Source organism: Puntigrus tetrazona, chromosome 1 (genome assembly GCF_018831695.1).
Source record: "Puntigrus tetrazona isolate hp1 chromosome 1, ASM1883169v1, whole genome shotgun sequence".
In the NCBI taxonomy this organism is placed as follows: domain Eukaryota; kingdom Metazoa; phylum Chordata; class Actinopteri; order Cypriniformes; family Cyprinidae; genus Puntigrus; species Puntigrus tetrazona.
The window spans coordinates 18,793,434-18,809,682 of record NC_056699.1 but is presented as its reverse complement, the minus strand read 5'-3'; the positions used below and the strand labels follow the sequence as shown (position 1 = coordinate 18,809,682).

The 16,249-nt window shown below is 36.1% G+C and overlaps 1 protein-coding gene across 3 annotated transcripts in view; it reads left to right on the top strand.

Annotated features, from left to right (window-relative positions):
* Positions 1 to 15,541, top strand: part of gpm6ab (glycoprotein M6Ab) — a 44,383-nt gene extending 28,842 nt beyond the window's left edge. For 2 of the 3 annotated variants that reach the window (XM_043233965.1, XM_043233956.1), the window contains exons 2-7: positions 7,757 to 7,949; positions 8,892 to 9,048; positions 9,537 to 9,690; positions 10,395 to 10,471; positions 11,353 to 11,418; positions 13,399 to 15,541. In XM_043233965.1, the coding sequence (XP_043089900.1) occupies positions 7,757 to 7,949; positions 8,892 to 9,048; positions 9,537 to 9,690; positions 10,395 to 10,471; positions 11,353 to 11,418; positions 13,399 to 13,551 (800 nt within the window). In that variant the 3' untranslated portion in view covers positions 13,552 to 15,541. The other variant, XM_043233974.1, reaches the window with a different exon arrangement.
* The last annotated feature ends 708 nt before the right edge of the window (positions 15,542 to 16,249 follow it).

Below are 16,249 nucleotides of genomic sequence, written 5' to 3'. Positions count from 1 at the left end.
TTTACAGGTCATAAAATTCCGTATCTGTCATAATGTCTGTAATGAACGCAATTATATTAAGTCCATCAAGGAAAAGACTGTTCATAAATTTTGCAAGAGCTGCTCTTATACAAATGCAGTACAGTCACTGGCGCAACAGCAGCTTGTTAAATATATTTCACTAATTCATTTAATCTCAGAGGGTGGCTCTATTCAACCTTCTCTTATGAAGCCGTCCAATTAACGACCTTGGTGTGAGAATAAGAAGTGCACAAAGCAATCAACACAAAGACTGCTTGCTAATTCGCAGGTTTTAATGAAGGCCTGTCACTTTGAGATGCAATGTCTGTCAATCCCAGGAGAATTACGGAGCATGGTACTGGCTCTGCCAGCGGCTCTCAATGTAGTCCCTCCATCCTCTGCTTTCGTATTGTGTATATACCATTGGCTAATGCACAGATTTTTTTTATACATTATAAAATTAAAATGTTTATTTTATTATATGAATGTTACACTATTTTAAGATTTTTTGTGTTTAAGTGAAGTATCATTAAAACAACACATGCCTCAATTTTTTTTAAATATGAAAAATATTACAATTGTAATGCAGTCCAATTGAAATTTAAACAATAGTATATAAAACAAAGACGAAAAATATTGCGATATTTATTTTGTGATTGGAACAACATTTTTGGCCTTAATAATGGTTCAAAAGTTTTGGTTCAAAAGATTAATATATGATACAATGTTAAATATTGTGTAACAGAATATTTTTATTGTTGTTTCCAGTCGATATGTAATATGTATAATACTGCAAATACAAATACAAGTACTATTGAACAACAGCATGACAATATGATTGAAAGTATTATTTGCTTATTTAGAATACATATAATTATATAGATCAAACTGTGACTATAAACACCTATTTAAAATATTCTCATAGGTTTAGCATTAAATCTGCAATAAATTGTATCTATAGAACGATTATATTTGAACAAACTATTTTAGAGACAGTTCTACTCTCTTTGTTTACTTTCTAGTTCAGCATGGACCTGGTTACCCAGCTAAATTAATTTACATTTGCATTTTATATCTTAATATTCATTGACAAAGTTTCTTCATAAATCATTTAAGAAATGGTGATCAAAAGTAAGCCTGTGGGCAATGAGCACAAACCATATCACTCGTGTACAGCCTGCTCCAGTCCTCAATTCCAAATTCATTCTTTTGTTAAGGGGAAATGAATTCATATGAATCCAATTTACAAACATTATCTAAACATGAAGAGTCTGTATTCTGATTCATGACCTGCGAGAGTGCTGGGTAATTGGGAAGACATTTGGTGTAACATGCCCTATTTTTTTTTTATTTTTTTTTTCAGTCACTTTTTATGGCAAACCTTTGAATCGCAGAGGCCTATGTTTTTTTCATTAGATGCACAGGCAACTAGAATTTCATTTAAGGCCTATTTGTGAACTGAAATAGAGTAATATTATGACTGTGTTATGTTTTAAATTTCATTCTTAAGAAATGTATTTGGTCACCTTTGAGCATAAAATTTGTATAAAATTCCTCTGCTTTCTTCTTTGTCGTAATAAGGCAGCAGTGCTACTAATGCTGAAATGACTGTAAGAGTTACTAACTGAATAAATAAAGCAAGCTGCATCAGAGACTGGTCCATACTTCTAATGGAATATCCCAGAATCTTTGTTATGCCTGCGCATAGAATTAATTATATTTACTGGTAGATAGTCTTTTAAGTCAAAGGAGTTGTGCTCCTTGTCCATGACATCATAAATGCCTCCCTCTGGGTTACCCCTTGTGCTTGATTTAATAGTGATGGAGCAATGGAGAGAACTAACAGGGGATAAACACTGCCTGGTCCCTGATGTCTTTTGAGTGAGGTTTCAGATTTCAGATATCTGTGGTTAGCAAAGAGCTTATTATCGGACATGCACACACAGCAATAGAGTAGCGTGTGTAGGTTATAGATAACACTTTACACAAAAAAAAAAATAATAAATCACAGATGTCGATAACGTGACCCATTTATTTATACTGTTTATACATACAATGGCATCATAGACCTCTTATATTATGAATATTGTTATGTGAATTATTTGAAAAATATATTTGGAATTAAGAAAAGCAATGGTTTGGGATCTTTTGGGATTAGTTAGTTGGACAATAAATAAAAAGAATAAACATTTCAAAGACTACAAAACTGAATGTTTTTATCTTAAAGTATTTAAAAGCTGACTAAAATATTATTACATAATCCTTATTTATTTTGAAAATTGTAAAGTTTTTCAAACTACTACAATGTACATTTTCGTTTCTTTATCACGAACACACTCATAAGCTGTTTTCATCAACATATTTATTTTTATTAAAATTTTGGGATACTGCTTAAAGAATGCTGGCTGAAAATGCCAAGGTGTACAGAAAAAAAAAAACATATGGGAATGATATGATAGAGAAATACATAGTGAAAACATTTCTTAATGCGCAACAAGAATTGTCTAAACTTATGTAACTAAATAACTGGGCTAACTAATTAACCAGTCTCATCGCACATCATCTCAAATGTTGTTTTTAGAAACAAGTTTTTGATGAGCCTGAGCCATTTTTTCAAAATGATTTGGTATAATTACCTTCCAGAACGCTCTCACATAGTTTTGCTCTCAAATCATTGGCCTTGACACATTTTATTGCGTTTCATCCGTCGTCACTTTAGTATATTATGTATGATTTTTTATTATTAATACCTTGCGCCTGTTTCCCAGGAAGGATTGTATTGTCTTGAACGTATGGGGTGGAAAATTGCTTCACTAGCAAAGGTTTTATGCAATATTGTGAATTTAAATGTACAGATTTGGGATAGAAACATAACCATCGTTGGTCCTAGTTTCTGGTCTTTTTAAAATAATGTTCTCCGAGGAGCTGTAATCTCTCACCGAGCTGCCCAGGTGGTTAATTTCTTTGTTTCTAATTGTTGACTTTTCTAATTCGTCAAGCCTGGTGATGCCTCTCCAACAGAACAAATTGCCTCAAACAAGAAATGGAACACAATGCAGTCTGTCAAGAACACACTCCACTCAAAGTGAAATCTAAATCATGATTATGGAAGATAAATTATGAATGTTCTGCGTTGAGTGGCTCATATAAACATGTAAGGCATGTCAACAGTGACTTAGTGCACTTGTATCTGCCTGATGGTGCTGGTGTTCTCATTTACACAGATGCATTAGCTCCTCCCTCTCTCTCTCTCTCTGGTTGATCTGCGGTCACTCAACATGCCATTAGCTGCATGCTGGGGAACCGCTTCACATTCCGGTCAGGCTGGCAGCTGGCTGCGGCTAACAGAGCCTTTCAGACTCCTGCATCTGTGGAGCTGGTTTGTTTAATATTTGAGTGAGGGAGGGGAGAGGGTGTTGTAAAGAATTACAACATATGCAACATTCATAGAATCAGCTAAACCTTATATTTTGTGGGTTAGAAAGGGAGAGGTGGTTAGGAGAGGTGATGTGCATCAGTGGCAGGAGTTATGTTACGCTTTTCAATCGATCTGTCCATTCACTGCAGCTCGAGATTTGTAACGCTATATTGTGGTATTCCAGGATGATTAGCTCATAAAAGTATGAAAACCATAAAAATATGTGAAGTGCTCATTTTAATGAATCACTTTTAAAAGCCGTTTGAATTCTCATTCTCATTCTCTTTTTTAAAGCGCAGAGTGTAGTTCTAAAAGGTGACAAGGTATTTTATCATTGCATCATTTTTCTTCATCAGGTCATTTTGTGTGCTGTTGAGTTTTGTGCTGCTTCTCCATTATGTGCAAAAATATTGTAATTTGTATTTCGTAGGATAAGGATTGTTATTATAAGACACACAATATATACAATTTCTCCTTAAAAGCCCTGGTGTGTTTAATTGAGTGTGTAATTAACTTAGTGTATAAGTGTGTTTAACACCTAACCCACTCCTAAACCTACCTTCAAAAATAGTGCAAAATCATGATTTTGCATATGCATATACATGCATATACATTTTTTTACGTAAAACATGCGTTGACTAAATACCATCATATAGAATGCAATGCACTATCGAGTGAGCTGCACAAAACCTGAATTATGACACAGATGAAAATATTCTCTTGCAGATAGGGGAGCAATTGTAGCATGCTCTCTGATGGGTCATATTTAAGGGATTTGGACAAACGACCTATGCGTGCGTATTGGTTGGAGGACAGGTTGGTTTTATTTAAACTTCCACATATGAAAAATAAGCATTCCAAGAATGGGAACATTGGGACATGTTTTCCCAAATCCAATGTGACCATAAAATATATAGAGAACTTTCAATAATCCTTCACGTCCACCCTGTTGTTATCCTGAGAGATGTGGCACTTTCGCTCCTCTGACAGTGGATTAAAGACATTGGACAGAGAGGAAATGAGACAGGTGTTCCAGTTGTAAACCTACATTACTCCAGCAGTGAAACATTGAGTCATGTGGAATGGAAGTGTGCTGTCTATTTTTGGGTTACATCATTTCTCCTCATCAGCTTTGATGGCCCTTCTAATGTGCTTTTGAGGTTTGGCTTGCTTTCCCGTTTCATTCCATTTGAAAGGAATTTAATCAGTTTGTATTTAGAAATTAAATGGATCTTATGTTTAATTGATAGTGTAGTTATATTACCCCATTTTAAATATTAAATCAGACTGAGATACAATTGCAAACCAACTGAAACCATACTAATAGCTTTTTTTGTTGTTGTTGTTTTTGCAGATATATTTTAATGAGAAAAATTATGCACATTTTATATTATTATTAATTGAATATCTATAATAACAATATTGTAATAAAGGCTATAGAATGAAAGAAAGGAGATTATCATTTTAATGAGTTCTGATTCTGATCTAGTATAGTCAGTTGTATTTGCTAATATACTACCAAGCAGGAAGCAATTCATCTGTGAGAGAGAAAAGCTTCTTCAGGTCCACTATAAGATCCTCAGCACCCCTCTCAGCCTTAATATAGTGAATATAGTCTTCCTCCATTAGTGTTCCTGTGAAAGTGTCTGCTAATTCTAGCAGGTCTGTTTTAGCTCTTCATCTATTATTTGTGATGTTATTTTTTCTGGCAGCGCTGTCACAACAAGAAAAGTAACATTATGGCTAAAATTTAGCTAAATTGACCAATTTGTCCTTTTTTATTTGGATTCTAAACGATTTTACTGAAAAAAAGTAAGAGACATAAATGATTCTTAAACTAAAACAGGCTTATTTTTTCAACAAGTTTACTATTGTTGCATCCCTGTTTTCTATTATTTCAGAACCCACACGGTAAAGCTACAGGTTCGGTCACCCACTGCTCTCTAATATTTTTTTGCTATTTTTTATTATACTTTTGCTATGCATACATATAATGAAAATCAGTATTGTATCTGAGGACTTTGAGCAACGTCTGATTTAGCCCAAACACACTGCTTCACTTGTATAACTGAATGGACTGTAAAAGCTGTGATCCAATGCCAGAGTGATGATTTGAGCCTTTTTTTCAGCTATTGTTTCTAAAGGAGCTTGAATCAAGTGTACATACAGCAATACTCCTACCTGTGCCAATATTATAGATTTCCTGCCGGTACATATGGCATGAAAGGGATCCACTTGATGAGCCAGGTTTAGGCTTGTGTTTTCCACTGACAGTCTGAGTATTGATCTCGTGTCTCTTCCCACTGAGATCAAAGAACAGACTTTGGCTTCCTCATTAATCTGTTTCAGCACTTCCAAGACTGACTGCATCTTAGGCACACCACAGGGATGGCAGTTTGGTGCTGTTTATTGGCATGATAAATAAGCAACTCCTCTCCACTCCCAAATATCACATGTCAATCTGCCTGAACTAAGGTACATTCACTCTTAAAAACAGAAATCCAAGAAGTCGTTAATAAAATAGACTTTTCTGCTGAATCTACACTGAAAAAAATGTACCACTGTATCAGTGATGCTAACGGTTTTCTGTAAATTATAACTATATCATGTATTTTTGTGGATTGCATAATTATGATTACAATATTTTATATATTTAATCTCTATTTACAATATCAAAAATAGTGACCAAATAATTCACAACTTATACTATAGGGCCACACCAAATGTTCTATTTTTTCACAGGTGCAATACCATTCAAGTGTTTTTATATTCTCACTAACGCTGTGAGACATTATGAATTACTACAGTTATAATGTAATAATTGTTACAGAAAGAGACAGGGAGTTAGTGTGTGTGTTCAGGCTGTCTTTTGTACTCTCTATTCATCAAAATTTCCTTAAAAATATTAAACAGCTTTCTGATGAATAAGAAGTTTAAAAGACAGCATGTATTTGACAAAGAAATCTTTTTGCCACTTTTTATTGTTTAATCATTCCATTGTTTATTGAATAAGTATTAATTACTTTCAGTAAATAAATAAAATCTTACGGACCCACGCTTTTTAAATGTATAACATTACAATTTTTCATTCAGTTTTGCCTAATTAATTCATGTTTAAACAAAACCAAACTATACGAGAAGAGTCAACTTATGTTTGAGCACTGACTAAAATTCCAGAACTAATGCATGGTGTGTTTAATAAATAAATATTGTCATAATTTTTTAATCGGTGCATTACTAAAAATCAGTCAGGCTTGCATAATGTGTGTTTTGATGCAGTAACGCTTGCGTGCTCTCCAGAGTATTTATACTGTGTTTAGAGCTGCAGGCCCTTCTCAAGGTGTAATGGAGGTGTAAGTCTGTTTCTCCTGTAACAGCTGGGTCAGTGCTGCAAAATACACATTATCCACACTCCTGTAAGCAGGAGGTTCTGGGGCGCAGCTACAAGGAGTGAGGAGAAAACAGATATAATGCCACCAATATTAAATCTGTATTAAATCTTTGCTGCAGGGCTTAGGAGGTTATGCTGTGAACATTTAGTGAGTTCCACAATAAGGAGTCTTGTTTTTCTTTTAAGTTATACATAATAGGGGATATCCTCTGAAGACCTGCTCTTTATGTTTTCCTGTACTGATGGGCTTTGTTTATGATAACCCATAAATCATTGCTTCGGCTTGCTGCAGAATAGCCGCCACTGGTGCCATTCTGTACTTGCAATTTTGCAATCAATATTGTTTGTGTGCTGTTGAATTGTGTCCATGAATCTCTCGGCTGCCGCAGTTATGATTGGTTAGAGTCACAGTAAACTTCCACTCCTGTGACATGTGTGGGAATGAATGCTCTCCTGGACCGTGCAAATAGAATTTGCTTTGCACTTTCATCCAGTAAAACTGTTAGCGAGTTAGGTAATGGACTGACAGGACTTTAATTCAGAAATTTCATCTGTTGTACATAAACCACGCAGTTCTGAATTGATGTTGTCTTTGCTTTTTATAATGCATCTATATATTTAAGAATTAAGGATAGAAATATATAAATGTATATACATATATTTTACATACTGTAAAATAAATAAGTATATAACATACTGTATGTGTGTTTATTTATATATAAATAATAAATATACACAGTACACAAACATATATTATGTAAACAAAAACTTATTTTGGATGTGATTGATCACAATTAATTGTTTGACAAATCATTTTAATTTCTTAGGAAGTTCTACACCTACATTTATCAACATCATTGGCAAATATGGAGAGCAAAACAATGCTATTGTTTGTTACACACTTGCTTTAATAGCAGTTATGGGCTAACTCTTACCTTTGTTCCCAGGGTGCTCTGAATGCTGCCTCAAATGCCTGAGTGGGATTCCCTACGCCTCTCTGATCGCGACCATCCTGCTGTATGCTGGGGTGGCGCTCTTCTGTGGCTGTGGTCATGAGGCTCTCTCTGGAACCGTCACCATCCTGCAGACCTATTTTGACGTTGTCCGGTCGCCTATTGATGCCCTGGATGTCTTTACCATGTGAGTGTCACAATACTATTGGGCTCTGTTGAACCCAATTTATGTATTTTAGTAGCAACCTACTTCAAAAGTACTTTGAATGTACTACATTAATATAATTCAGTTTCAGCCACCTTAATATATATACCGTTTTATATAACCTAATACTGAATGAAAACATGACTTATATAAAAATTGCTTATCAGTTGTCTTGTTAATAAAGATTTATTTTCATTGAGTTAGAGCAAATTTAGTATTTCATTTAGAAGTAATAGATTGCATTATAGGCCTCACTGATTTCACAAAAGGTTCTTTGTTTTTGCTAAAGAAGCTACTTGGATTCTAAAAAGGAGAGTTGGTTCTTTAAAGAACCTTGAATGGTTCTCTGCGGAACCAAAAAAGGTTCCTCTATCTCACCGCTGTGAAAAACCTTTTAAGCACCTTTATTTTTAAGAATGTAAAATGTGCTTTATAATCATTATAATTGAATTAAATGGAAATGGAGAGTTTCTGTGATGTGTTATTTTTCCCACACACATATTTCTAAAGAACAGTGACACACACCACGTTTTGTTTTGGCATCAGTCCCATTTAGAGAATTAAGTGTTCTGAAATCGCACCAGATCAGCCAAGCACACCTGCTCACCGGAACTCCACTGGTGGGAAGGAGAGCAGGATGGAGGAGAGAACGAAAGATACGAGTGGGTGGAGGAAGGAATAGTGGCAGTGAAGCCATTTTATCTTATTTGACCAAATACTTTGAAATAAGGCTTTGGAATTATAAAATGAGACTGCATAATTGAATTTAATCTACACACAAAATTAAGTAGATTAGGGCTTCACAAAAAACTTTGACACCAGTATACCCCATGTTATCAATTATGAATTACCATTGTGTGCAAGATAAGCACAGACACTCTTTTCATATGGAAATGACTAATTATTCTTGTTTTGCTTGCTCAGGATTGACATCTTTAAGTATGTGATCTATGGAGTGGCAGCAGCTTTCTTCGTCTATGGTATTCTGCTGATGGTGGAGGGATTTTTCACCACTGGGGCCATTCGGGATCTCTATGGGGACTTTAAGATCACCACCTGTGGGCGCTGTGTCAGTGCTTGGGTAAGATTTCATCCAAAAAAAAAACTTTAATTTGTGTTCAGAAATTCTTACGGTTTGGAACAACATGAGAATGAGTGATTAAGGATTTTAAATTATGGGGTGAACTATCCCTTTAAATGAGGCATCAAAACAATTTTTTTATTGAATTTGCTTCAAGTGACTTGTAAATTCACTTCTGTGTCATGCATTTCTAAATGTATAAGTTGTGGAGTTTACATTGCCAAGTTAAGACTGCTCTGTGTAAAATTGTGAAGACAAAATGCAGCATCTTTTCTTAACCTTAGTATTACAGTGTGCATTTGTAATTACTATACATGCATTTATGCCACCTCTGAGCAACATTATGCAGTCTGCGTAAAGACACTTCAGTACCACTTCATAATCACTTCTATGCCACATTTGGAATTCATTTATATTAAATGAATTTCATATGGTATAGTAATTGAAAGTTGTTAAAGAACATACCTATGTCTTCCTCTCTTCCTCAGTTCATCATGCTGACCTATATCTTCATGCTGGCCTGGCTGGGAGTTACAGCCTTCACCTCCCTGCCAGTCTTCATGTACTTCAACATCTGGAACACCTGTCTGAACACCACACTGGTGGAAAGTTCCAACCTTTGCTTCGACCTGCGTCAATTTGGTGCGTAGGTCATCTGAGGAGTAATTTCTCATGTTCTATGAATACCAGGGGCAACAAAATACTTATCCAGCAAAATAAAATATGGATCTATGGATAGGAACGCTGCCTAGGATTTTCTAGTCAGATTCAAGCACATCTGGATTACTAAATATGTGAATGAGATAGCAGTGAATGCCAAGTTTAGTTGGCTGTAGGGCTGTCTGAGATGGTTTAAAACAACTTATATTTTGTTTTATATTGCAGTTTACTGCATGTTTTAGTGAAGAAATTTCTGAATGTAACAGGCAACATGTATTAGACATCGAAGAGCAGAGGATATTCAAAAATAACTCTAAATAACAGTTTTTTTTAAACAGCTAAATGACAGAGTGCATATATAAACACTACTAAGATATCACTTTTGTTACATATTACAAAACACTGTGGTTTTTTCATTACTGCTAGAATCACTATTATGACATTTAAATATTTTTAAACGCCATTGCAACATAAAAGACATAGTTACATAGTTAAATCACCACCACTGATCTGCTGTACATCATTTTGCCATAATGAGAGCTATTATGCAATACAATGACCTATGCATGACTACAACTGAACACTAAATGACAGCTTTGACATACCCAAGTGTCATTTATGCGTGCACTATCATTGCATTATTAATAAATCTGCCATTACCACATCTTACTTTGCTTGAATCGCAGGAATTGTGTCCATTGGTGAGGAGAAAAGACTGTGCATCGCTTCTGAAAACTTCATCAAGATGTGTGAATCTAATGAGGTCAGTTGGCAGTTCTGAAGCAGGGCCTGTTTTATCCTGAATGATGGCCTTCATCTAAATTCAGTCCGCCATTACAGTCGGCAACCTATTGCAAAAAAGAATTGTTGCGAGAAAGAGAATATGAATAAATTGTGAACCTTTCCGTGCTTTTAAGTCTGAAGTCAAGCAGTGCAGCATATAAATATGTGATACTTAAAAATTTGATAAGTATTTGCAAGATTGTGGAGCTCCTTGTAGGGACAGCTTCGCAACTCATATGCCAGTGGTTGTTATGCTTTCACAATATTATTAAGTAAAAATGTCACAGTAGCAAGTGGCGCAGTGTAATTTTTGATCATTTTGATTCAGCTTGCAAAAGCATGATTTACTAAAGGACACACATTGAAACATTTGTCATGCCCTTACAGAAAAACCGCATGATTTTGACATGCTCACATGTTAAAACCACATGTGAAACAACATACAAAAGCGTAAACGTAAAACCCATGTGAGCACATGATCACATTTTGTCCACGCCTTGTTCACAAGGGTTTCACGTATTTACACATGAACCCTTTCCAAAACCACGCGTAATGTGTATTTCGCTTAAGCTTCACATGTGAAGTTCATGTGATTTTTCTAAAAAGGGTGAAAAGTTGTTGGTTATTATTGAGGCTGACCTTGCATATGCATTTGTAGGAGTGTTCCTTCTAGGCACAACGTTCATGGAGAGCATTTAATCATGCAGTGTGATTCACTAATATTTGTGATAGTCAGTCGACTAGCATTTGCTCCATTATTTATATGTTCACTAAATCTTGCCCTGGATTTATCTGCACTTGTTGATGATTTGCCATCCACGTTTCTCCTCTTCAGAGTCTTTTTTTTGTCTCTTTCTCCAGCTGGATCTGACATTCCACTTGTTTGTCTGCGCACTTGCGGGGGCTGGAGCAGCCGTTATCGCCATGGTGAGCTTTTTCCATTGCTGTCTTTTACTTTCGATCTTGATTTCTTTATTGCCGTTTCTGCACTGTATGAATTTTCTCTGAATCTAAATTTCCCTTCAGGTCAATAAATGAAATATTAATTGATTTATGAGTTTCATTAATTTTAGGAATGCAGTGACACCTGCAAGGGAGGCAATATGAAATCTAAGCACAACGAGTATGTTTTAGAAATCAAGGACTTGTTCGGAATTACAGTCTAAAGCCTTGTCTAAAATGCAGTAGACATCCAAGGCCTCTTGTAAAATAGTGAGCAAGCAAAGGGAGAAGGAGACAGAGAGGGAGAGGAACACTCATCATCGAAAATGCAGGAGGTGTTGTTGCCATGGAAACAGAAGAGGAGAGGGAAGGAAGGAGAGAAGCTTGTTTGGAACGGCGATAAGTGATTGTGAGACACCATTTTCTGTGAGGCAGCTTTTCTACCCTTTGGTTCTAACCTCAGAAAGCTGTTTTTCATTGGTTAATATAAGAGCTTATGTAGAAGATAAATATAATAGCATCAAATTAATTTGATACAGTCAATACACTGTAAGTGTTTTTGCACTGCATTGTGCTTTTGTCTTCTGCTTAAGCTTCCTTGCAAAAGCACAATGCGTTTGTTCTCTGCAAAGGCAACAGTCTGGCATCATTTATGTGAGTTAATTGCATTCCAAAAAGGTTTGGAAATGAGAAAACAGCTTGGACATTAAGCACTTGGAAACAAAGAGTCTACAGAATTGGATCATAATTTGTGCTCTTTTGATTATATAATTACATCATACCTTTCAGGGAACATTGCTGCATACTTGCAGTTTGCTAATTCGTGCAGGAATACCGCCACCCATTGGCGCACAGAAGAACTTCAGCACTGCAGGAGCCATTTTTTTGTCCTGGAAGCGTATTAATTATGCAATAATTTTCAGAAACATTCGAATTTAATGGCACAGTTTATCCATTATTTTGGCATGAGTTATCTGCACTTGTTGTTCAAAGATTGAATGTTTTACAGACATTTCAAACATTGAAAGTAATTTGTGACCGAAGGCTCCAAAAATGCACCACAGCATCATAAGTCTTTCCTTTTAGTCATGGTTCTCATTTGTATGCTTTAAAAATGCACATGAATATGGAATAAATTTGCCACATCACAGTTGGTTACCAAGACCCACAGGAACCAATGACGTTTACCTACATTCATGTCAAACCTAGTGTGGTTTCTTTTGATGCAGATAATCAATTTACAAGAGCATAAATAATACCATTTAAGTGCTTTGGGCAAGGACAAGTTTTTCTGTAAATAAAAAGACATTATAAGGCTTTTTTGAAGCTTGACAGCCCTTGTTTCCCATTCATTTTCGCTGCTCTCGTACTCTTTTCCACAGAAGCAAGAATGAAATGCAGGTTTGAAGGTGAACAGAAGTAACCTTCTTCCTTTCTCTTTTTCAATGATCTGGCTACTGTGATAGGTGGTGGCGGTGTCTGTCCTCATCCGTAACCACGTCATTCTGACGTCTAAGAGCACGGGGAGGTACTGCACGCGTTTCTGAAGCCAGCTCCAGTCTGGGGTGTCCCTTCCCACATCCAGACACGCTCTCTGTCCACCAAGAGCCCCACCACCATCACCCACGACAGCGACTTTCATAATGACGTCCCTTAATTGGCTTGATTAAAATGACACCCAGGCTCTTCCATTTTGCAGTATCGTTTCAGTCCCCGTACTTTCCCCACCTTACCAAGTTAACCCATCAGTTACAAGTGATAACCTGTGCCAAAAACTAACTAACTTGGCTTTACATTCAGCTGGAACTGGTCCCCACGCCATCCGACGGGGGAAATAACTGATCCAGTTGAACTCCAGTCTAAACTGGGCCACTAAACGCCCTCCAAAGTCTCCAAAGTAATCCTCTCTTTGGTTAAAGATGGTACTAACACTAACCCTCCCCTCTAACCCCTGTGTTGCTGTAGGTGCACTACCTGATGGTGCTGTCGGCTAACTGGGCTTACGTGAAGGACGCCTGCCGGATGCAGAAATACGAGGACATCAAGTCCAAGGAGGAGCAGGAGCTTCATGATATCCACTCTACTCGCTCTAAAGAGCGTCTGAACGCATACACATAAAGCATGCGCTCCTGCGCATGCATATAAATATGTATACACACACACACACACACACACACACACATATACACACAAACACACACAAGCATGCCCTTCCCCTACCTGAAGACACATATATAAACTAAACTTAACTACGTCTAATTTCCATGGTTTCCAGGGGTTTGGGATCGGATGGGATGGGGAGGTAAATAACTGTAACACTTGCTATGTACGGGTGTGACCCAGAATGTTGGTCTAGGGACGTGCTTATCGTCTCCATTGCAACGTCTCTGACTACCCAGGATTTCGATTTCCATTTCTTAGTCCTCGTTCCGATTTCATTTCTCCTCTACCTCCCTTTTTCCGTTGACGTGTTTGAGAGCACAACCTGATAAACGAACTAAGTTGAGTGACTTCTCTTTTGTACCACGTACTTTTAGGTCTCATTGGGTCTTGTTAGGGGGATTGGGTTTAGCCAAAGGGATTACAGAACACTTTTCACCTTTTTGTATTACACGCCGATGATTTGCGCTCACCTTATAAACGGCTAGTCATGATTTAGATTTTCTTTAGACTTTTTAAAAACCAAAATGTGACCAAACTTGTAACTTATGATTTACAGGTTAATCGCTCGAGCTGCCGCACTTATAGCAGCCAACAGCACAAACAATGTACAGATTCTTTTTCCAACAAATTCAGTTTTGGAGTGCCAGGGATTTTAAAAAAAGTACCTTAAAGTGACTTTTACTGCTATACTGTAGCTTGGCCTAACTGTATATGCTAGCTGTGCGCAGTATTAATGGAAGGTGTGACACTGGTGCTTAGTAACGTTTGTTGAGCTTTGACAGAGATGGCTGCTGATTGGAAAAGAAGGACCGAGAAAGAACGTCTCACATCAGCTAGAGCGGTCAAGTCGGATTTGCCTTGGGAGACTCTACGGATATTTGTTTTCTCTCATCCATTGCAAGCCATACTCTCACATGCAAATAACATTTTCAGGTGTTTTATTGCTTAGTTTTAGCTTTAACTTTTTAAATGCAAGTACTCAAACAAAAACAGGTTTTTCCGTCATTCCTCTGAACTGTATATATCTCTTTTAATGTATACACATTTCATGTCGGTTTCTGAAACCCATCTCGGCAGTCAGTGTTAGGTGATATTCTTGGGATTGTCGTTCATATCGGAGAAGTATAAATCTAAGTGGAAAAGTTGATCGCAACGACTCTGCCAAACACTGTGGAAGGTTGAAGAAGGTATTTACGTGAAGAGAGAAAGACGGAACGTACAAGCATGTGTTATTCCAAAAAGTGTTTTGGCTCGGTCTTGCCGACTTCAGTTGCCCTACTTTTGCAGTAAAGTACTTTTGTCAGTGTCTCAAAAAAAAGAAATAAAATAAAAAAACAAGCTAGTTTTTGTGCACTTATGGACCATTGTGAGTTTTTTGGTGTAAGTGCATTTGGAATCAGCGCTGAGTCCCTGTACTCTTATTAGTCATGCAGCTTTTTTAAAACCACAAAAGAAACTTGTATTAGATAAAAAAAAAATCATAAATAGTTGTTATTTGTGGCATGGTTATGCATCCAATGGTAATAGTTTAAACTAACTCAAAAGGAAAAAAAAATCATTTATTTTTACACTTTTGACTGTCTTGCTGGGGTTCTAAATGTGCAGTATTACAGTTGCTAAGCTAACAATATTAAGCTAAATATCTTATTAGGTTGTAGTGTTTGAGTTTTGTCCTTTCTAGTTCGTGATGATTTTTTCCGAACCATGTCTTTAACCTATTCTTGTTATGATGTTGCGTATCCAGTATTACCCTGACATTGCTTTCAGCTTTATCCACATACTGTACTAGTTTTTTTGTACTTTCACTGAGAATGCTTTGTAGCAGGCAGTAAAATTAACTGGTTTTGTACATAAATGTGCCAACAGCTTGACAGTGGCTTTTTTTCTTTTCAAACTGTAGGAACAAACTTGCTTGCGTAAATAAAGACACTTGTGTACTTGTTAATTTGTTTTGTTTTAATTGTTCATGTTTGTTGACTGTTTGATATGCAAGTGTATGTAAGTTATTGCATGTACGGCTTAGTTCAAAACAATCTACAGTTAAAATGCATTGACTTTAAAGCAGTAAATACATTCTTACAGCAGTCTGAGAACAAGCCTGACAACAGCAATGGCATTTTAACCAAAATAGATAGTCTTAACATTAATATCTAAATCATTTAAGGTTCATTTATAAAGTGTATGCAACTCTTTATATGCAATAATCAGCAATTTAAGCAACAAACGGTGTCTTAATAACATCATTCCACAGGAATATGTGAATATGGAATGTAAGTGAATATGAAAAACTCTAAGTAGGATGAGGATGATAACGTTCCGTTATGTCACATGTTAACTGGTATTGTGTTTTAATTAATTTAACATATTTCTAAGTTAATATTTAATAACTATTATAAATATTAACACGACTGGGTGCAAGGACAGTCTTTGCATGTAAAGGTGGCTTTCTTTGCTAAGCAAATCTATCATATTATATATATATATATATATATATATATATATATATATATATATATATATATATATATATATATATATATTATACACGTTAAATAAAGATTTTATTGCAAACTTAATACTTGATACAATATCTATTTATTTGCCCTCAGGCCATCCAAAATGCAGGCTAGATGTTTGTTTCACTGTCACTTGC